We start from the raw sequence: 23,684 nt of genomic DNA, 5'->3' as shown, positions 1-23,684 counted from the left end.
TCTAATTATCACCCAGTTCTGTAATATTTCATGAAAATCAAGATCCTATGACCTTGCACACCATCATTATGTGTAGAAACATCCTGCAAAAAATGTTTTAGATGTAGATCAAAAACTACAGAAAGAGATAGCCATACAAGCCATATAGCCCTATTTTTGACGAAAATAAGTAAGTCTAACTTTCACAAATTTCTGTAATATTTCACAAAAATCAAAATCCTTTGACCCTGCACACCTTCATCATGTGTAGAAATATCCTGTAAATATTTCAGAGGAGATAGCCGGACAAGCCATGATCCATATATTTCTGAGTAAAATGACAAAGTGTAACTGTCACCAATTTCCGTAATATTTCATGAAAATCAGAATCCTTTGGCCCTGCACACCTTCATCATGTGTATAAATATCCTGTAAAATATTTTATATGTAGTTCAAAAACTGTATAAGGAGATAGCCGGACAAATCATGTGTAATCCGGACGGATGGACAGACGGACAGGGGTAAATTAATATGCCCCCAACAGTTTGTCGCAGGGGCATAAAAAAGGCAGATCATGAATATAGAACAGTAAAACAAACAAAAAACAAAACAATTTAAAAGTCAATTTAGAAATGAGTGAAAGTTTTTGTTACTTAGGATATTTTATGACAAGCTTTATCTAGCTTTAAGGCACATAAATTTTGTATCATCTTGCTCTTCAAAAACTTCTTAAAATTTCCTATAAAGATTATATGTTGTATAAGGATATTCAATCTGACTGTTACACTGAAAACTTTTAATTGTTTGAGTTCAACAAAAAACCTGTAGAGAAGCTATTTGCACTTTAAAATTTTTAAGGATACAAATACCTCAATATCTGGATTAAGACGATAAACATGAAGTTGGTTCACTGCTGTAATGACAAGGTTCCTCTCTGATGAGTTAAAGAAGTTACAGTAAACACAGTGCTCTATCCCTGTGGGTTGGTGGGTTTGTTTGTACACAGAGTACATACTGTCCTACAAATACCTGAAAAATTTTGATAATATTGCAATTAAACAATATGATGAATTTTGTCCTTTCATTCTCCTTTAATAGATTTTGACAATCTGAATTTGATGTTTATAAATATATAGTTGTAACAAGATTAGGGAAAGCAAGAGATGCCTTCATCAATCTTCAGAGCATTTGGAAGTCCTACAGCATAAGTATAGTAGGAGCATGAAGATTAGAATATACAACAGTTGTGATTTACCAACACTGTAGGAGGTATCAGCACACTCTCATTTTCATAATGGGTGCCTAATAAAGATCTTGAGACACAAAATGAAGATATTCTGGTCTGCAAAACATGCACACCATACTTAGAAGAAATTTCCGCTTTTACACATATATCACTGGTGGTGGATTGAGTATGATCTGAGGAAATCCAAAAACAATATCACGAGAGTATATCTTAGATGGACTCCAGAGAGAAAGAGAAAGCAGGGTCGCCATAAGACCACCTGGAGGTGGACTGATGAAGGGGAAATGAAGAGATGGGAATAACCAGGAAGATGTCCGAGCTCAACGGTTGATACATGTATCTTAATTTCCCACAATGCTCCCTAATATAATACCAACAAAAATAAAGTCATGTCCCAAAAATAACAACTTTAAAAAGTGACTGTTAACAATTTCCTTTAACCTAACAAATAATTTTTTAATTGAAGATTAAATTTCAGTAATCATAACCATAACTTTTTTCTGATGGTATTTTTTTCTAATTTTCTCATTATTCATAAGAAACAAATACCAGTAAAGTTTGTGAAAGTTGGATTTATGTATGTACACAGTCTATATGTACAAATGCATCTTTCTTCACTGTTCCACTGGCTGCTTAAGAACCTAACCCACCTCTGAACAAATAGAGTTCCAAATGTATTGTCCAAAACATACAAGGTAGCATCTAGGAATTTAACTTTATGCTGTCATTTGCATCATTCAAAAATATTTGATATATATTTGTTTATATCACAATTTTAAAAGTTATGCTCAAAATATTTCCACCATCCTTGGTGAGCTGATATATTTCCGGAACCTGTACAAATTATGAATCTGATCTGTTTAAAAGGATTGCTTGATTAATAATGGTTTAATGTCCTATGGCAGATACTTCATTCATTTCAGGACAAGAACAATTGACCAATTGAAAAAACCCTGCTTTGTAATATACCAACAAATATCACTGTTGTTTGAGACTTCATTAATAAAAAAAAGGTTGATGGAGGTGTTTCAGTCATCAAAGCCATAATCTACAGGGGTTGGGAAGGTACGGGGTCATGAGCCATTTGCCCTTTCTGGGTGGAAATGGCCCCTTCATCTAAAGGAAAATCATATGCTTTCTTAACAAATGGTCTCTTCTAAAAATTTTCTTCCACACCACTAAATCTACAAAATTAATACAAAATGCCTTGATATCTAGTCAAAACGAAATCATGACTTAACGAAAAAAAAATGTACATTGCCATTTCATATGAAATTACCAAGATCAAAGATTTTTCAATTCTTTTCAACCAATTTTCTAATTTTTTTTCTTCGTTGCACTTAATATAATATTTTGTTTCCATACTGATTAGGGCTTAAGAAAATATTTTGATTCTTTAAAGAGCAACACCAATCACAATTTTGAGTAATTTAAGATAATTTTTGGCTGTCAATTATGTTAATGGAGCTTGTTAATTCAATTAAAGTTGATTAATTAACAAAGATTATCATAACATGTGCAGGCCCAATCAATCATGATAATTAATAATGATTGGCACATGCTCACTTATGTTTGATGACCTGACATCATACTTTATGCTACTGTAATGCAGATAATTTCTTCGAAAACAGATTAACATCTCAAAGATGTCTGAAAGAAAAAAATTTATTTTGTTATTGATGATTTTTCATAAAATCATCTGTAAAAATAGGTGCGCTGCCTTCTACATCCTGGTGCCAGCTTTGCAGCGGAAAGGCTGAAAGGTCAATAAGACTGGTATCTGAAGAGCAGATTATCAAGAACCAATGAGTTACAGTAGTTATAAATAAAAAAAGAATATGTAACTAGAAAATCACACATTCATACACTAAAATAGCCATTTTCATTTTATAATTTATATTAAAATAATCGCAATTCTAGTAAAAAAAAATCATTGTTCAAACAAGTACAAGTAGTTACAGTGTTCTAGCTAGATTCGAAAATAGAGGGGCACAGGGAAGAGTGCACACTTTAACGTGTAGCATCTTTTTTTTCAACCAAAAAGGGATATTGATCATAGTTTTTTAAAGATTTATGTTTGCATTAAGACAGAAATATCTTCCTTCATTTGTTTTTTCTTGTATGTTTGTATCCTTATTGCATACCTGCCAAATTTTGAAAATGAAAGTGGGACAATATGTGAATGGCCAGTGTTGCATCATATTTTGCAAACTGAATAAGTTTTACTGCATTAAAATACATGTACACATTGTATGCATGACACCTTTACTGTATTTAAATTTTTAAAGACCTTTCCAAGTTCTTTTTGAAAATATATACATGTTAAATACATTGTATCACATAGAAGTGATTAAGTTAATAACTATTTACATGTACTGATTCTCAATGTTTATCTCCTTTAAAGTTTAAAGAAAAATATTCCTTAACAGAATGAAGTGTATATGATCAGGATATAAGTGACAATCTGGCGATTAAGGGCAAGTGATTTTTTACATTTATGACATACTATGAGGTAAAATGATGCATGAAATGTAACAAATATTCAATAATTCTTCAATTAAATTTCAAAATCATGTCTAATTAAATAGAATATTAATTCCTATAACTATTGCAATCGTAATTTTTTTCAAATGTCCTGTGTTGTTGAAGATATAGAAAATTAAAAAAAAACATTTTTCTACTTGTCAATGATCAGATGGTTGATCACCGACAATTACCTGAGGTTTAGCTGAGGGTTAATTACAACAGGATGTAGTTAATGAAGGTGATACTTTTTAATTGGTTTGGGGTAATTTATTAAGAAGAGTGTAATCTTAGAAGGACGTTCAGATAATTGTAAAAGGGCACTAAGGGGGTACTTAATAGGGGTAGAGAGGTGCGGATGTGATAGGGGCAGGACGTTTTTGTCCTAGCTAGGATGCTGAGTGAGCAAACATGAAAAATAAATATATAGGTTTGATTCAACGGTCCGCTTAAGTGTAGTCCGCTTTTGACGTTTTGTCAAGGTTCATTTCAGCTATACTATAGTCTGTTTTTGTTACGGTCATCATGCATTCTTTTCTGTACACAATTGGACAAAAATCAATGGAAAAAAAACAATGAACTATGTTAAATGCACTAACATTAATGTACAATGTCAATGACAATGTATCGGCTAACAGTGCCTGCGTAGGACAAATATTTACGAGTCATGAAGATGATTAGACTATTCCCCTTACAATCTTTGATGAGGATATCTTGGGTTACGTACCGTTTAACCGTTCACATAGGATATCAAGAACATTAAGTGCCTTAAAACACAAAAATTAAGTCAATATTTTTCCTTGCCGAAAAATTATGGACGCCGCCATTACTCTTGAAGCATCAGTTTCGCATCTGCATTTTCACTTGTAATATACAACTAAATACATAATTTTCAACCAAAAACGGAAATAAAATATAATATCTAAAAACTAAGAATTACAAATACTTTAAAATTTAATTTAATTTGATCCCTATTTAAAGTAATGAATCCGAAAATACGTCTTAGAAATAAAGCATTTAAATATTTCTCAGAGGTACCAGATACAACTTACAGGTGAAATAAGATACAGGTAAAAGCATTTATTTATCAAGATTTCTTTGTTTTTTGTCTGCTTTTACCAAATTTCAGTATTCAGGTTATCTAACGAAGTACTTCAGTAAAAAGAAAATAAAATAAAGCGTTGTTGTGACACTCGTCTGTCTCAATATTCAGTAAATTGTGGACAGGACAACTTTCTATCATCTACATGTACATGTATGTATGTCACAGATCATGAATTACTTACAGTATACATGTACATGTATATGCCTACACAAGAAAATGTAATTCACATATGAAATAGACAAGTACAGTGCATGAACATGTATATGTATGTTTTCCCACGTTCATAAAATGAGACAGATGAAACCGGAGTTGCTCCTGAGGCTGAAGAAAGTATGGATACAACTGATAACATCATTTTGCAAACTTTTGGGCACTGTTGTCTGTTTCACCATCCCTTTCTTAGACCAGGCTATGATTTGGTAAGCTGGTAAATATTTTCTGTGACTGGTTTGGTTCTCGATTGCATGTATATACACTAATTCTTAACATTATATGAAAATAAGAGTTGCCATGATGCAATTTGTAAACCTGTGCAGATATTGGTACTTTTTATGGACATAAGTACAGTACACAAAGTTGATAACACAAACAATTACACTCTTGAAAAACCAGTTGTGTAAATTGTAAACTTGTACTATACAGTGTTAAATTGATCAACATCTAACACAATATACTTAATCTGAATCAATATACAAGATTTTAAATTAGTACTGGTCTAATTTAGGATCTATGATTACACTTACCTAGGTTCTGGACCTGCCATGTTTTATATTTACTATTACCTGTATGTAGAACTTTATTCTGATAGACCTTTTATTAAGGGTGCAAAAAGTTTAGGACCTTTTGCTGAAAGTGTACATATATATTCAGATTAAAAAATGTTTATCTAAGAATTAAGCTCCATAAGGAACATATATGTAACTGCTGGGTAGCCAGCTGGCAAATAATGTGAAGGCAGGGGTTCTGGATGACTACTTAAAGCCCTTCCCCCAATGGGTCCAGTTCTGGCCCTGGCAGGGTTCCCCAGAAGCGGACAACTCTTCAGGATTCTAAGGCCATTACGACTAATAGAAAATGTATGTATTTTCGGTTAAAAACTAATAACTAAGTTTGTGACATAAGCAACAAAAGTTGTCCTGAATGCAAAAAATGTCACTTTGATCCTGTCATTTCTAAATTTTTAAGAATCATGGCAGATGCAGACTTAGAGAGAGAAAAGAATTAAAAAAAGACATTTTTTTTAAGATCCAAGTAACAATTCAAATTCATGTATTGTGAGCAATTTTGGTTGCTCTTTGATATTAATTTCCTGTTTCGTTGGACTTAGTCATTTTTAATGCATTTATGATATGGAATGTTGGAAAAAATTTTCATCACAAAAATCTAAACCCCAAATGAATGGATTGATTTCTTTGTGTGTGGCTTCATATACAAATGTAGATAAGCATAAAGCATATGTTGTAAGCATATAGCTTTTATAGCTTTGTTATCTGTCAAAAGAACAAGAAATGCATGTTTTTATTCGATATGTAGGTACCAGTTTCTGTATAAAGAGGTCACTTCTATTGCATGTTATGAGATAAGCTTGCAAACGAATTTGAGATATTAAATTACTTTACTACATTGTGGGAAGTTTTTTTCAGATAGCACATTGATATATCTTTGGGACAATTACTTGCAATGATCTCCCCAGGGCCATATAGCATCACATTCATGGGGAGATCATTGCATTATTTCCTAACATCTGAATTTGCACAATTTTTTCTCTATTTATGACAAAATTCGTATGACTGTGGTTGTATATATATATACCAGTTTAACCGTAATATTAACTGAACTGTGTGAATGATATGATCAGTTGTTGAGAAAGGTAGTGACGGTTTGCCATAGAAAACATTAGAACTTAAAATGGTCCATCAAACTTATGTTCATATAATTTTATATTTAGAATATTTAGAAATTGGCCCATTGGAATTTTAAGTATTTGTATTAATGTTAAAATGGCTGAAATGAAAAAAATATTTAACACCTCTAGAAAGGCTCTTTAAATGAGTATGTAAAATAGTTAGTTTATTGTAATTGACCTGCTGGTACTTGTGCATGCATATGTACATGTATGTGGTATTATCCTGAATGTGAAATTTTTCACCAACTATTTATACATATAGTTTGAAAATTTTCCTGCATTAAGATTGCCACCACAAAATTGCTTTCTTGGTAAAAATCAATTTATGACATATAGCTTGTTGTATGGAGCTGTATTTCAAAACTTTTTGTTTGTAAATGAATTTAAATAACATTTGATTTTCCTGTGAATGATTGATCCTCTGGTTGACTTTGGATTTTCAGGGTGACAGTCATCTCAATATTGTAGACAATACATGTGAACACCTGCTGTTGTGTAATCCACTAATTTCATTATTTGTCTGAATTATTGATTTACTTTATGAATATATGATACCTTTACATCAGTGAAGTGTAATCTGATTTTTTTAGTATTGCTGTGGATAATTGTTTTAGGTTAAAAATACTAGCTTAATTATCTTCCTCATTTTTTATGGGATTGAAGGTCAGTCAGAGGTGATATCCCCACACTGTGCTGTTTTGTTAATTTGTTTGCATAATTTGTTTAGGAGGACTTAATAAGAGTAGAACCTGAAAATAATTTAAGTCTTCTGTGGAAGTTTAATTTGAATTTGTTGCCAACATTCAAACATCTAATATATAGTTCTATATACATTCTAGTCAATCCAGGCAATAACTCATCAGCACAATAACACTTTGAAGGATTTCAATAATTATTTTCTGGTAGAAGGTTCATTTTTTAATGTTTTGCTGAGTTTTTTCTCAATAAAGAGTAACCTGATTTTAAGTACATGTAAATAATAAAAAGTTGAATTTTTAGCTCAGTTGTTAATTGACAACACTTTATGATATCTTTTGCTGGTAAAATCAGCACAAAACTGTTATACAATCAATTTGAAAGTTATATTCTGGCAGTGAAAGAAATTAGCAGTAGACCTATGGACCAAGTCTACGTAAAATCAAGCAGGTTTATGATGAAATGGCTCAATTTCCTTTCAAATCTACAGTGTGGTCTACATAAAATTATGATTGGTCTTTGTTGACCAGAAATTAAGTTTCTAACACTGTTCTGGTATGTACATGTCATTTACTGAAACGAAATCCATTGGAATCAAGTTGTTTTGCCTTGAGTTTTGTCATGATGGATTGGTATGCATCTCTTTAATAAGTGAGTCAATTTCCCAAAGATTATATATTTTTCAGTTTAAATATTCAAGTACACTTTGCTGTAAAATTGTTATTCAATACCTTTTGGTTTGAAAACTTCTTGTATATAAAATCTTCATTTGAATTTTGAACTTTTTATGTATTTAGAAAACCTATCTTAAAAGGCAGGGTGCCCACAACCTCCCTAAACTGTCTGAAGGGGACACTAAATTTAAATTTTAAATATAACAACAGAAAACAAGGAAAAAAAGAAGTTTAAATTAGTTTATGTGTAGAATTGTGAACACCATGTTTAGCACGTTCATTACCTATTTTTCAATCTTTATACATGTATTGGATAACTTGATTAAAACTTTTTTTAACAAATTTGGAAAAATTCACCTGCTGATACAGCATTACAGCATAATTTTGGAGGTAATCTATGGCAAATAATATCACCTGGTAGATAAAAGGAAAAGTTTCTTGAATTTCTCATAGTATGACTAGATCAAGTCTCCTAATATTATGCCTTGGGGGTAAAATCATTAGAAAAGTGGATGATTTGTTCAAATCAGGTACATTTGTACATACATAATATATTTGAAATGAAATAGAAAATCCTTGATTTAATTTTGTAAGTTAAAAGTAATATAATGAATTTAGTATTGACTAAATAGTACCAATTTCACAGCTTTTTATGAACTGATAGATTGCCAGGTAGGAATGTTTTACTTCAGGAAAAAAAAGAATGAAGGTGGGTTCATTTCCATTTAAAACCTTTTTAAATTGAATTTTATAATTTTGGTTGTAGGTTTACTTTTTTAGAAGTATTTTTCATAAAATAATTCATAAATATCTTCCTTAGAACCCTCAAAAGGGTTTAGAATTACTTCCTAGTCATGGAAAGAAAGAAATGTCACACTGATTTGAGCTATCAAATATTTACAGAACTTGTAACTGTACTTTCATATGCATGTATTTGTTTCCAAATCTATTATGATTTCAGTATTGGGGCAAATCAAAGAACTGGGTCACCCAAAAATTTACGAAATTTAGATTTTTCTCAAATTCTCCCCCCCCCCCCACTAATTTTCTTGCTTCACTCTGTTTTAATTCTATTTACACCTTTTGGATCCTTCCTGAATATTACAATGATATTTATCAGTATGCTTTAGGTTGTTTGTCATTAGATTTGAAGAGTCTCTATTTTTTATCCAGCAGCTCTCTTGATATTAATTGGCACTGTAGGCATCCAGTAAATAGATATAAAGTATTGATCATTGAATTAACTTTGGCCATAAACTGTGATTAGTGGAATTGACAATCCTAAGTTAGTGACCAATCTAATTACTTTCAGGAAACAATAATGAATTGATAAAGACAACTCAGAGGGATGTCAGAAAAAGTTCAAAATGTTTCTGTATCATCAACCAACTCCAAGATCACCACACTGACACAAGGTAAGGGATGCTGTCCCTTTTACTTGTAGGATTCTTCAGTTTGTTGGAAATTAACAAACATGCCTAGAAGTTTATGTCAAAACAAGAAAATTATTTTTTTTAGGAGGTGAATGTAAGACATGTATTATGGCTGACAATTAACTGTACTAAATTGTTTATACATATTGAATTCAATTCAACTGTCTTGGATTTACCTTATTCAATTTGTAACTACATGTAGTTTACATGTTAGTTACATATATTTGCTAGTTGCATGTACATTTTGTGTAATACTAAAATAGTAGAAGCTATGATTTATATGTCCTTGTTAGGGACGTGCTCTGTAAAGGAATGAGAAACAGATTTCTTTCTATGTATGATAAATATTCATCGACTGGATCTCCTATCATTGTATAAACTATGTTTAAATTCAAAGGTCAATATTTGTTTTGGTTCATTTAAGGTGAAACAATAGTACTTCAGTCAGCTGAAGTGCATCAATAAAATTTACCTCTACAGGCAGTTTGTTTTATTGTCTATGTTATTGATTTGGTTATGGAAATTTTTTTATTTGAGACAACAACATGTATCCTTTGGTGTGTTGAACTGAAGTGTCTGCTATTTTTTTTTTTTATCCCTGAGAGAATTTTTTTTCTGATTTACCCCTCCTATTCCCACTTATGTAAGAAATGTAGATGCATATTTAACAATTTTCATTTTCATTGGCAACTGTGTGTCCATTCATCTCCTGTCTTGATTCCCAACTATATGGTTTTCAGAAGATTACAGATCAAACTATGCTCAACTGTTTTAGAAATATTTTTTCTACTTTGAATGTCAGTAATATATTTTATTCTTCAACAAACCCATTCCCAGCTTTGATTGATACAGATGAGTGGGGGTATTCATAGCATGACGTAGCGTGCAATATCTTGTGGGTTTTTTTATTATGCCCACATGCTGATGGCTGAATTTAGTTTTTCTGCCAGTATTTATGTGTGTATGTCAGCCCCATAATGTCCCATTGATAGATGCCAATTTTTTCCTTATTCTGAAAGTGCAATGTACATGATATAATATGTCTGTTTTGAACAATATTCTTTCTGTTTTAGAATTCTGTTTTTTTTTTTCTTGATTATAATCTTCAGTAATTGATTTTTACCACAAAATGGACATTTTATGACGCCCCAAGAGCATTTTACCAGTACAAGTTTAGTGGGATTACAACATGATAAACTATCTGTATAAGTGAAGAAATTCATGTCAGCTTGTATCTGAAAAACTTCTACATCAACAAATCTACTTTTTAAGGACCAAAATACTTTATTTAACATGTATTTTGTTTTAGAAAATTGTTAATTCAATGTCTACATGTTATTTAAATATTTGAGTTAGAGGAGTTTTGTTGTACTTAGATTTGTTTCTATGACACTGTGTCTTTTAACATTCCTTGGTGATATAGGATTTTAATTGCTGCTCTAACTTTGTTTTTGATTTCTTCCACTTTGTTCTTTAGAATACATATACATGTACTTGTATATATCCCTATCTGTAGTTGACCCGAGCTGTCAAAACAAATCATATCCATAGCTGCAACTCCCTTTATTTTTTTCTTCTTTATTCTCCAAAGTATATGTCCATATCTTAATGCTCAAACCTTTCAGATTGTGCTATACATATATTTGGATGTACAATGTAGTTGACCCAAGCTGTCACAACAAACCACATTTAGAGCTACAACACCCTTTATTTAGAGAGGAAGAGATAATTACAGTGTGTTTGTTTTAATCTAAACCTTTCTATATATTGCCACATAAATTACAGATGGATCTCTCTCCAGGTCATTGTAGACTTGACAGGTGAACATGTTTATAATCATGAGGTCTTAGGTTAAATTAATGATTATCTCCCCTTGGGCTACAGGTGTAATAATCTTAAAACGGCTGAGTTAAAATTATATCAAGCAATCTCACTTAATCATAATTTACTAATTGCTGAATAATGTTGTACTAATTTGGAGTATATTGCGAAACAACTCAAATCACTTAGGCTCTGTACCTGTTCAGGTAAGAATTGTCTCTTTATTGGTATTTTTTGCAATGGCTATTTGATTATTGAATTGTTATAGATGTGTTAGTGGGTTGAAAAAAATTAAAGGTGTATTTAAATTCTTCATTGTCATAGTTTCTTACATGCAAGTTTGGTTTGTTAATCAATATACACAGGAATAGACTTTGATAGTTATTGTATTTCATCATAATTGAATTTTTCTCATATCTATTACCCATGATGGTATTAAATCAGGATTGATTTTAGTTTACAATATTTACAGTTCTATTCATTTGATAAAGCAATTTCTGAAACATCAAACTTCAGCTTTTTTCGTCATTGGAATTGGTTCCAGTGTGATTTATAGATGGTCAATTTATATTCATCTCTATGTGAGCTTAAAAATATTTAATTTTTCTTTAGGCCTTGGCACATTGAGATAGTATTTATATTTTAATCATTATGAAAAAATATATATTCACGTCAACCCCTGAGATTAATTGAATTTATGCATATGAACATGCATATGAACAAAAAAGTTATATTCAAAGTTTAGCCTTTTTTGGGTGAAAATATATTGGCTACAAGGTTGTACAAATGTACCTAAGCCTTTGATAAAGGTACAAAAGAGTAATTAAGGTAACTGAGATTTGAGTGGAAATCAAAAGAATATATTCCAAGGACTTGACAAGGAAACAAGTCATACAACAAAGAACATGAAATAACCAAAAGAACATGTACAAAGATACAAATATACATGAGCAATAAATACTTCAATAATAAACTGGGAGCATGGACCAGGTGCACCGATAGGGTTAATATAACATTGGATATATAGTTTTTGTATTTCTGATGTAAAGTGTTCATTAAGAGGATATTGTTTTACAGATGAACCGTACAATAGAATGGAAGAGGAGTTGACATGTCCTGTTTGTTTAGAGTTATTTGCTGATCCATTGATGTTACCATGTTCTCATAGCCTTTGTAAAAAATGTCTAGAGGATATTCTACTATCCAGAACTAAGTCAGGACAAGAAGGTATCCCGCTGATATGTGTATAAATTAGTATTCATCTTACTGATGTCTTCTTAAGCAGGCTATAAAGATTGGTTTCCAATTTCATAGTTTCTACTTTTATATTGCCATTTGTTATATGAACTTTCATTTGACTATTGCATAGAGTTTATCAGAATCAGTATCTTTGTTATTACCTTCCATTCAGGAAGAAGGAAGCTTGTCTGAAACCCAACTTAGTTTAGTGTATCTCTTTGATAGCCATGTTGTTAGCCAAAATGACTTTCACATACCTTAACAATTTTGATCTCATAGATTTAGCTTGTTAAATAGTTGCATTAAGCATTCTGGTAGTCCCAAAGTGAATAAGTAGCGGAATAAATTAAGAAATGATATTTTGTTTATTTTTCTTGTTCTTTTCATGTCAAAGTTAAAATTAGCAGTATTTGCTCAGTATTTTCTGACTGATTACCAACATTAACTACACTCTATAAGTTAATAGGACAAAAGATAAGGTATTGATTGAATATTTTATAACTTGAATGAATGCCTTTTTTTCTCCAGGTCTTGACTGTCCATCATGTCGTAAAAATCTCCAAGTTAGTAAGGAACTAATTGCCACATTGCCTAAAAACCTTGCCTTAGAAAATATTGTGTTCAGATTCCAAGAAATCCAAAGTGCTAGCTTATCACAATGTAAGAACTTGAACTTATCACTGAATTCCTCTCTTGGGAGTCAGTCATCAGATAGGGATAGTCCAGTGTTTACTGAAGATGTTAACATTCTCTGTGGTCTATGTGATGGTAAGACTCAAAACAAAGCAACATGGTTTTGTGAACAATGCTCTGTTTTGTACTGTGATCGTTGCTTAGACAAGTTTCATCCAAGACGGGGAACTCTGTGCCATCACCGAATTCGAAAGCCAAGTCACATGGAGGGTGAATCTAAGCCATCATTCTGTGAGGATCACTCAACAGAACAAGCAACAGTATTCTGTGACCAGTGTAAAGTGTTAGTTTGTCACCTCTGTCTGTGTGATGGAGTAGGGAAACATCCAGGACATAAAGTGTTAGCCAGGGAGTCAGCTTGTTTACAAGTCAAGGTATTTAGTGCTAATATACTGCTTTTGATGAACTAGTCGAATTTGAAATAATCAGTGTTTTATGTTGGACACTTCAGTATACTCCTTAAGGCATTATAGCATAATAGTATAATGGACCCATAATTTTATGACTTCGCAACTAAAAGTTTGGGGGCATATTGTTTTACCCTTGTTCACCCTGCACATTTTTGATGAATTGACAAAGACACAGGGGGAGGGAGGTCACTTTTGGTATAGAGGTGCAGCTAGAGCTGGAAAAACACCCCCATTCATATATTTGTCTGCAAGAAATACAGATATGTAGAAAAATGTAGAAAAATGACCCATTGATGTAGTATAGCTCAGAAAGGAAAGCCCATTGACATAGGAAAGGAAAAAAATTATGAAACAGTCATATATTTTGATTCTAGAAAAACAGACCCTTTCTAGCGGCAAGTCTGTATATTGTAGAATTTTGGAAGCCAGAGCAGCCCCTGCTTTGGAAAAGTGTTTATATCTATATTGGGAAGCTTCCTTTAATTTTTTGTTTTCGAGTTATTGAAATTTATTAATGAGAAATGGGGTGTTTCCAGTTTTCACACAATAACTTAAATATGCTTCCAACAATTAAAATGAAACTAATGGAAAGTGTATATATCTAAAGTTGTTAAGTCCTTTCAATTTTTTTGGTTTCACATAACAGACATTCATTATGCATGCATGATTTTAATCTAAAATTTTGGCTTGATAGCCCACAGCATAAATTTTGGTAGCCAATTTGTATAATTCTTTACAATCACAGTAGAAATTTTAGTACATGTACCAGTAAACCAGACCAAATTTTAGGGCTATTGGTGAGTGGGCCTGTGCTAATTTCAAACCCTGTGCATATGTTTATGGAGGATTGAAAGAAAATCTACTTAGCAGCTCAGTGAAAAGTTGTTTATTTATTGAGCTGCCTAATTTTCAATAAACAAATCTTTCATGTACCTGGGCATCATTTGTGTTTCCCAGACACAAAAATGGTTGTAGGGTAGGAGTGTGGGACATCACTTTTACTGGTTTTTACCCTGGTTCTATCTAGGAGGATATTATTATAGAATGTATTACAACCATGGTGCTTTTATTTTTAATTAATCAATGCTTTTTCCAGTTTCCAAGGTGTTATATGATATTTCTTGATGGAGAACACTGCATACTTCATGTGCTCTTGATTTCTTGATTTGGAAATAAAGATATTGTTTTATTCCATTGAATGTTTTTATTGATGGCCTTTTGGTATTAAAAGCAAATTAAAAAGGGAAATTTATTTGTGGAAAAAAACCCTAATTTTCCTCTCATATTGCGGCTGCATTTCACGTGACTAAGCCATGCTGATATCATCAGATGGATTACATTGTATCATATACTTGCTGGTACTGCTTGGTTTTACAGTGGTAGTTTTTGATTGTACAACAAAAACATTTTCTGGCATTTTATTTTTAGAATGAACACCAAATGTCATTGCCTGTGGCATTTGACACATTTTTAACAATATTACTATGGTATGTGTATAACATATACCATAACAAGCAATTATTAGATGTTGTTTTGGATTAGGAAAAAATTCTGCTTAAATTCAGTATCTTATGTCAAATAACATTATTAAAATGTTATTTAATTGTAAAGTTCTTATCCATTTTTGTGTTCCATTTTCTATTAAATACAGTCACAACATAGTAAGATAATTGTTACTGGAAAGACAGCAGTAAATTTATCACTGAATTTTGTAAATAAATAACAATGTTTTTGCTATTAAGATAATAGAAAAAATACATTTTATATGACATGTTGACACATATTTTTGTTATTTCTTTCGCAAATAAAAAGCTTTTCCTTAAAATATTTAAAAGGACAAAGTGATTTATAGACAACAGGGACTTGGAAGATTTATTTGTAGACAGTGTTGTTATTTTGTCAGCTTGTACCTCATAAACAGTAAACCCTGAAATAAATGCTGTATAAATTGTAACTTATAGTACTTCTGTTTTGTTCATTTCATCAGATGAATAAAATTCACTGTATATTCCAAGATGCTAAGTTTTGTCCAAACCCAAAGGTTGAAAGAAACCCGTTAGTCTAATTATGGTGTTTATGTCATTCAGTGTTCCTTCTTCACATATCAATTATAAAAAAATAATAACAATTAAAATGGCAGTATCTTAAATTATTCAAAATCATTGAAAATTGAAATTACTAAGTCATAAATTAAACAACACCTCATCAAAAATATATTTACTATTTTGTATTTCAGGTCAATAATTTATATAAAATCAGAATTATTATTTTGAGTATATGTGATCTTGGTATAAATGTCTATTGCCACTAATTTGATTGTGTATTGTTTAGCTGTTAAATTTACAGGATATTAAAATTAAAAATTGTTCTTCCAATATTTCACTTTTACAAAATGTCCTTAGATGACCCACTTTAAACATTGTCAAACTACTTATAGACAGATTTTTTGAATTAGTTTTAAGATAAACTTACCTGTTAACCCTCCCACGTTTATAGAGGGAGACTCTCACAAAATGAATTTTGAATCTCCCACATAGATGTGTTGGATTTGTGGGAGTTTTTTGGTTATAATCACTTTATTTTCTGTGAAAAATACTAAATAATTTGATTTTAACACCAAAAATTTACTTGTACATAAAAAAATCTTCCACAAAGAGACACTGACAATGGGGAGAATCTTCCACATGAGCTGTTCAAAGGTAAACTGGTATGGATATATGTATAGTATATGAAAATTTGGATATGTTAAATGTCATAGAGGATGGGATTGTCACAAATTAAAAGATTTTAAATGGCATCTGGCATCCAAAATTCATTCAAGACATGCAGCTTGCCCTCTCAGAAATTGCAAAAATCTTACAAAGTTGGGAAAAAGTGAATAATTTTATGCAATGTGATCTGATTATCAAACAACATTTGATTTGAATTATGTCCAAGAAATTTGAAAGACCTGTCTGCAGCAGTCAGTAAAAGAGGAAACAAACTGACTGCTGTTGTGTGGAGCTTGACAAATTATGTGTACTGATGAGGGGTCAGTAGAGCCGGTAGATAATTATTTGCTACCATCATATCAAGATTGATGACTATTTGTCTTCATTCTAATGCAGCTGTTCAGTATACATAATGGAAAGTAAAAATCTGATTAAAGTAACATTGGCACTAACATCAAAATTTTGGAATTAACAATGTTAACTAATGTAATTTGATGTTACGAGGAATGTTGCATTTGAAAAGGTTTAGCAAAGCTTAATCACAATGGATGAGGGATGTCTCAAAATTTTGTTTGTTTCGTTATTGATTTTTGGGGTTATGACCCTGACTATTTTAGAATTTCGGGCCAAAAAGGGGCCAAAAAAAAGCATTTCATAGAATTTAATTATATATCTCGTGTAAAAGATTAGGAAGGTCTATGATGTTCCATAATATTCTACACCACAATGGTCAGACAGATGTCTATGATGTTGTTCCATAATATTCTACACCACAATGGTTAGACAGATGTCTATAATATTGTTCCATAATATTCTACTCCACAACAGTCAGACTGGGATTGGTTTTGGGGTTTAAGATTAGAACGTTTTAGAAATTAGGCGCCAGTAAAGAGGGAACAGAAACATACATTTTCCTGATGTCTAGAAAATTACTTAACCATTAATGAAGTGATCTTTACCACCAAAAGAAGACTGTGGTTGAATTTGGGGGTTGAGACTGGGGCCTTTTTACAGTTAGGGGCTTTGAAGGTGTCTGAAACATGCATTTTCCTTATGTCTGTACAATAACTTGAGTTAAAGTGAATGGATTTTATATAAATTTTACTATAGGGTGCCATACCACAACAGGAAGCCTGTGATTAATACTTGGGGTTGTGAGTAGAGCCAATTAAGAATAAGGGGCCACAAAAGTGCCTAAAAATTCAAAGTGCCATATTCCTATTGGAAGGTTGGAATTGATTTGAAGTTTTAACTGGAACCAATGAGGAATAAAGGCAAAAAAGTAACAACTTCAATTCTGGTCAAATTCTTATCTGGAGTCAAATATCTAACTATAATCAATATTGAAAGCTGTATCAAGTTTGAATGGTGTATCCATGTTTGCCCCAATTTTCAGGGGTTGACCTCTGTGGTCGTATTAAGCTGTACCCTGTGAAGCATTTTTTTTAATGTCCAGGAAATTAGATAACCAAAAAAGTTCCATGGTTAACCTGATGATCTGTTTTAAGTAAATAATTTTTTGTTTGGATAGGAAACCGTTGAAAGCAGTAGAAAATCTTTGGAGTCAATGTCAACAACAGTGCAGGAACAAAGCCAGAAAATGGAGGAACTTTGTGAAGAACTAGAGGTATTGATATATCACAGTTAATTATTACACCCTCACATTAGTTTTTGAACTCTGCCACACAAAGTGGTGAGGTGTCCTCTGATACCCTCCTAATAGTTGTGTGTCTGAGGTGCTCTCTGATACCCTCCATGTAGTTGTATGTCTGAGGTATTCTCTGGTACCCTCCTAATAGTTGTGTCTCAGAGGTGTTCTCTGATACCCTCCACGTAGTTGTGTGTCTGAGGTGTTCTCTGATACCCTCCTAATAGTTGTGTGTCTGAGGTGCCCTCTGATACCCTCCTAATAGTTGTGTGTCTGAGGTGCCCTCTGATACCCTCCTAATAGTTGTGTGTCTGAGGTGTTCTCTGATACCCTCCTAATAGTTGTGTGTCTGAGGTGCCCTCTTATACCCTCCTAATAGTTGTGTGTCTGTCCTTCAACAGTTTCCAGATGATAACAATAGAAGTTATAGAAGGATCTTTTTTAAACTTTGTTCAGTTATTGAGTATTATAACATACAGATCAAGTTCTAATTTCAGTTTGATTGAATTATTTACACAAAAGTTATGGTTATTTTAAGTTGTTTTTACCCCCACCCCCGCCAAAAGTTTTGCAATGTGCAAAGTATCATTTAATCCCCTATTAGATACACTATATTTGAACCTATATTTAACCTTTGACTGAATTTTTAAAAATAAGAAAAGTATAGATTTTTGAAAGACATGACTTCGATGTTCCAATTATTAAGATGTAATGTTTGAGCATAGCTAAACTCATTTTATGTATCAATAAGTACTAGTATAAACTGGTCAGTATTTCACAAGAAGTCTTAAGTAATGACATTATAATGTTATTTTTCATTATTATGTCGTAACTTTCAACTAATGCTCTTAAGACTTAATGTGAAATCAACCACTGATTTTGTATCTGAAATTGAATAAACTAGAACCTTATCTTTACCAATAATGCAATTAAGTTCTTTAATAACATTTCTATTTTTACCTGTATCAACCAAATTTAGTAACCTATGTTAGTTTCAATAACAATACAGTTCTTTCAGTGAGAGAATCAATCAGATGCTGTCTGTCATATGACCTGATAAAGTTACTAATGTAATATCGGTAACAAGTAAAAGGGTTCTTGTACTTAATCCTAAAGGTGATTTTATTCTAACTTCTCCTTTCGTTGTCTAAGAAATCTGCCTACCATTGTAAGATAGTCAGTAATGGCTGCTTTTATCATCTAATAAAGCTTATGAACCTAAACCTCTGAACTAAAATGAAATGGTCACATGACATTGATTAAGCCTTTAATTTACTAGTATACTTACACAAATCTTTCCTAGGATGTTCATAGACAGGCTTGTCAGAAGGTAGAAAACCAGTATCGTCGCTTGTTAGAGGATACAACATCAGCATTACGTCAACAAAAACAAGCTCTATTGCAATCACTGACAATAACCAAGTCTAAATCCATTACCCAGTTACAGAAACAATTAGAAACAAACAGTAAGACATCTAAAAACATGGAAGATTTACTGGAGTCTTGTAAGAAGATACTGGATGAGGATCATACAAAGGGACTGCTCAGCAGGGCAACAGAAATACCTCCTATCACTCAGAAGGCTCAGGAACTTGAGGATGGGTAATTGTCATTCGTATTTTCATATTACCGATAGTTACTTAAAATTACAGTCTTAGATTTGTCTAGTTCATATAATGTTCAGTTCTAGATTATAAAAAAAGATTTGATTGAAAACGTTTTCAAGTCAATTTAGTCTACTGCTTACCTCGAGATCTTTTCCTTGGCATGATTTTTTTTATTAAATTAAATCTTAATGTGCTCTTGGCACCAGTGATTACATTTTGGTAAATCACGATAACCAGTTGATTATCCTGTTTATTATATAAATTTTTCTCCATTTTTGGTTGCTGTTTTTAACATAAATATGAAATTTTGTGAACAGCGTATTGATATTCATGTTGTGACGCTTTCTGGCATTTTGGTAGGAGAAACTCTAAGAGTGAAATTACAGAATTTACCTCACAGTGTAAATTATCAAAAACTTTTACTAAGTTTGATAAATTACTGCTATCTGTATAATAACATAATTTATATTGAATGAAACCTTGATATCACAATTTTTTAGTGTACAGAAATCAAGAAACCACTATTGTGATCTGATTCGTAGTTGTTCAGTACAACAGGATCTTAAAAGAGCTGTTACTAAATTTAGAAGTGCTTCAATGTCCTGTCTACAGGTCATGGCAAGTAAGTATTAATGTCCTCTCTACTAGTCATGGTAAGTAAGTATCAATGTCAGGTTTACCAGTCATGGCAAGTCAGTATTGATGTTGTGTCTACAGGTCATGGCAAGTCAGTATCATTGTCCTGTCTACAAGTAATGGCAAGTAAGTTTCATTGCCCTGACTACAAATCATCTTAAGTAAATATCAGTGTTCTCTCTTCAGGTCATGGCAAGTCATGTATACAAGTAATGGCAAGTAAGTATCAAGATCTTGTCTACAGGTAATAGCAAGTGAGTATCAAGATCTTGTCTACAGGTAATGGCAAGTGAGTATTATTGTCCTGTCTACAGGTCATGGCTAGTAAGTATCAATGTCTTGTGTACAAGTCATGGCAAGTAAGTATCAATGGCCTGTCTACAAGTCATGGCAAGTAAGTATCAATGTCCTGTCAACAGGTCATGGCCAGTAAGTATCAGTGTCCTGTCTTCAGGTCATGGCAAGTAAGTATCAATGTCCTATCTACAGGTCATGGCAAGTAAATATCAATGTCCTGTCTACAAGTCATGGCAAGTAAGTTTCAATGTCTTGTCTACAGGTCATGGCAAGTAAATATCAATGTCCTGTCTACAGGTCATGGCAAGTAAGTATCAATGTCCTGTCTGCAAGGTCATGGCAAGTAAGTATCAATGTCCTGTCTATAAGTCATGGCAAGTAAATATTGTGCATACTGATATATAAAGTATATGTAAGTTTTTAAGTAAAGGGGCAACAATGACTGAAGCTTGTAGTAGTGTTTTATATTTTCATAAAAAAAGTATGGTTGTGGTTACTTATGAATTTGACAACGCTGAAAGTTCTTACATCAAGCAGTGCCTTATGACATATCCTAAAAGAGTAATCAAGGGAACCAAGGTTATAGCGGTAATCAAAAGAATGTAATCCAGGGACAAAGACCAGACATGGAAAACAGACATTCACAACAAAGAACATAAAGTAACTAAAATCATACATACAAAGTAACAAAAGTAAATGAGCAACTCGGACTCCACTAAAAACTGGGAGCATGGACCAGGTGCACCAGTAGGGTAAGCGTCCTCTGCTTTTCTAGAAACACCCGCCGAGTTGCTCATAAAAAGTCAAGTCCGGGGTAGACAAACGAGGAAAGGAAAACTATGACCCGTTGAATACATCAGTTTTCATGGATACACCATAACGATCCACGAGTTCATGATGACGACCATAAAACTTCTGTAGTGATGACTTCAATCTTGTAGCAACATAACCTTGTTCCAGAAGCGTATTTGTTAGAGTTCTAGCGTGATACAAAAAGTCTGCGTAGTTTCGGCAAGCTCTGGCATAACGTATGAGTTGTGATATGAACACTCCATACGCAGGAGCCGAAGGGATGTTGCCACAGATGAAAGGAAAGTTAACAATTCTGAATGAAAAGTCATCACGTTTGTCGTAAAGTTTGGTCAATAGTTTTCCTTTACCATCGATTTCTATGTGTAGGTCAAGATATGAGGCTGACTTGTAAATGTATCAATAGGAGGTGAAGTGAAAAGAAAGACAAAACCTGTAAAGATATAGATATTCCTGCAAAGTGTTGGCAACTGATTTCATAAGTACATGCTACTCCGGCAATGCTAGAGGTTGTCTGGCAAGCCATTTTCTGATTTGGTTGGGGTATGGAGGAACGAAATTCCAACCCCTTACGTTGTAGGAGTAAAGTACATGCATGCAAAGAAACTATCACACAGAAATATCATGAATAAGGTATGATAATTTACACAATGACTATGAAGAAAATAATTTAATTATGACTCATGCAAAGACCATGAAGAAGATATAATTATGTCTTAAACACTAGTAATTATTTTATGTCTTTTTGATAAACATTTTGATTTATTTTTTTAAGCTGATGAACCAGGGAAATGCCAGAGTATCATTCCTCTTATAAAATCACCATCGTCAGCTGGATCTGATGCTCCTCGTGTACAAAACAAGTGTCTTACAACATGGGGATTCAATTCCACTAGCTTTACTGCCGAATCTTTGGACTCGAACTCACTCTGGTCAGTGACAATCGAGAAAAATTCTAGTCATGTTGGAGATATTAAATCTGGTTACCTGTTTGGGGTTGGGATAGCATCAGAACAGCTCAGTAATAAAGAACTTGTAGGGATGAATAATAAATCCTATGGTATTGTTTGCTCCAATGGAAACCTTGTGTACTGTCACAACAGTAAAATAGAACAACTAATGCAATTGGATGGATTACCACTGTCCATTACTGTTTGTGTAACAAATGACCAATCAGAAAGTGTCATTCTGTCATTCACAATTACAAACTCTTGTTGGGGAGATACATTGAGTTGTAAAAAAGTTTTAATGGACTTTATCCCTAGTGATGCCATTCTGCCTGTGTTTACTGTTAGTCAAAGAGTTAAAATGCAGTTTCCTACTCATGTTTAAGCCCGTTTTGGTGATGTTTATGTTTGTGTACTAATATTTGATGTGTGCAATTTGTGATATTAATTTTGTTGAGTCTGGTAACCTTTTTTTTTTACTTTTTCTTCAAATTTTACATACAGCAAACTTTTTAATGCTGTTAAAACTGTTTGTTGAATTTAAGATTAATGTTTTTTTTAGTAAGTAAAATTTTCATTGAACAAATTTGATATGATTTATTAACAAGTTGTGAAATATGTTGTGCTTATTATTGAGACAAATGTGCAATGTTTTAAGTCATAGGGCTTCGTGTTCATGTTGTATGTTTTAATTTAGAACTTGTTACACTGCCCTGCAGTTGGTAATATATCTTGAATTCTGTAAAATTGTTTAGTATTTGGTTAAACTTATTTGAAATATTAAAGACTATTTACTACAGTATAATGTGGATATCATTGTTGTTGTTTTCTTTGTCATTGCTGTCAGTTCACATATGGTTTCTTAAGTATTTGATTTCATAAAGAAGTAGATTTTTAGGGTTCTTTGATATCCTGAATCTAAATGTGTATTTTTATTTTAATTTTGGGCTTTTTTCCCAAGTAAGTCCTTCAGCAGGTCCACAATTAATCTTTCTTTGTTCTTAGGAAAAAAATGAATAATAGGGATTGCAAATATGTGCATGTTTTTAGATTTCGATTTTTTTTGCTCCTCCTTTAAGTTGATCTACATCAAGGTCAAAAGGGGACAAGTTAATCATTGTCATCAATTTTATCAGGTTTTTTGATAAGCTAAATCTAATTATGTACTGGTATAATTGGTTTTTAATTTGGGTTTGGTTTCCAAATTGACCCACAAATAAATCCAGAGGTCCTATAATTAAACTTTGTCTGATATTAAGGAAGATTAAAGTGGAGTGATTCTTTGATTAACTGAATCTAAAAG

The 23,684-nt window shown here is 32.3% G+C and overlaps 2 protein-coding genes across 2 annotated transcripts in view; one reads left to right on the top strand and one right to left on the bottom strand.

Annotated features, from left to right (window-relative positions):
* Positions 1-4,602, bottom strand: part of LOC148616144 (cleavage and polyadenylation specificity factor subunit 1-like) — a 28,001-nt gene extending 23,399 nt beyond the window's left edge. The window contains exons 1-2 of the mRNA XM_088582862.1: positions 4,476-4,602; positions 849-1,008 (exon numbers count right to left, since the gene is read on the bottom strand). Of these exons, the coding sequence (XP_088438988.1) occupies positions 849-992 (144 nt within the window). The 5' untranslated portion in view covers positions 993-1,008; positions 4,476-4,602. The remainder of the gene's footprint in view (positions 1-848; positions 1,009-4,475) is intronic.
* A 142-nt stretch (positions 4,603-4,744) lies between these two features.
* LOC148616143 (E3 ubiquitin-protein ligase TRIM36-like) lies at positions 4,745-23,190 on the top strand. The gene is made up of 8 exons (XM_088582861.1): positions 4,745-4,818; positions 9,442-9,544; positions 12,461-12,610; positions 13,151-13,689; positions 17,968-18,063; positions 19,388-19,686; positions 20,192-20,313; positions 22,210-23,190. Exons 2-8 carry the CDS (start codon positions 9,478-9,480, stop codon positions 22,764-22,766), a joined length of 1,830 nt encoding a protein of 609 aa, XP_088438987.1. The 5' UTR covers positions 4,745-4,818; positions 9,442-9,477; the 3' UTR covers positions 22,767-23,190.
* Positions 23,191-23,684: the final 494 nt, after the last annotated feature.

Source organism: Perna viridis, chromosome 5 (assembly GCF_037379345.1).
Source record: "Perna viridis isolate PV_CMFRI_1.1 ecotype Kerala chromosome 5, ASM3737934v1, whole genome shotgun sequence".
NCBI classification, from domain to species: Eukaryota; Metazoa; Mollusca; class Bivalvia; order Mytilida; family Mytilidae; genus Perna; species Perna viridis.
Note: the sequence above shows the minus strand (reverse complement) of the source record. Positions and strands in the feature narration are given on the sequence as shown.

Bases quoted from the DNA above. Each gene is read 5' to 3' on its own strand.
- LOC148616143 (XM_088582861.1), top strand. From the start codon at position 9,478: ATGTCAGAAAAAGTTCAAAATGTTTCTGTATCATCAACCAACTCCAAG. The intron at 9,545-12,460 runs GTAAGGGATGCT...ATTGTTTTACAG, and splicing joins GATCACCACACTGACACAAG to ATGAACCGTACAATAGAATG. The intron at 19,687-20,191 runs GTAATTGTCATT...ACAATTTTTTAG, and splicing joins GCTCAGGAACTTGAGGATGG to TGTACAGAAATCAAGAAACC.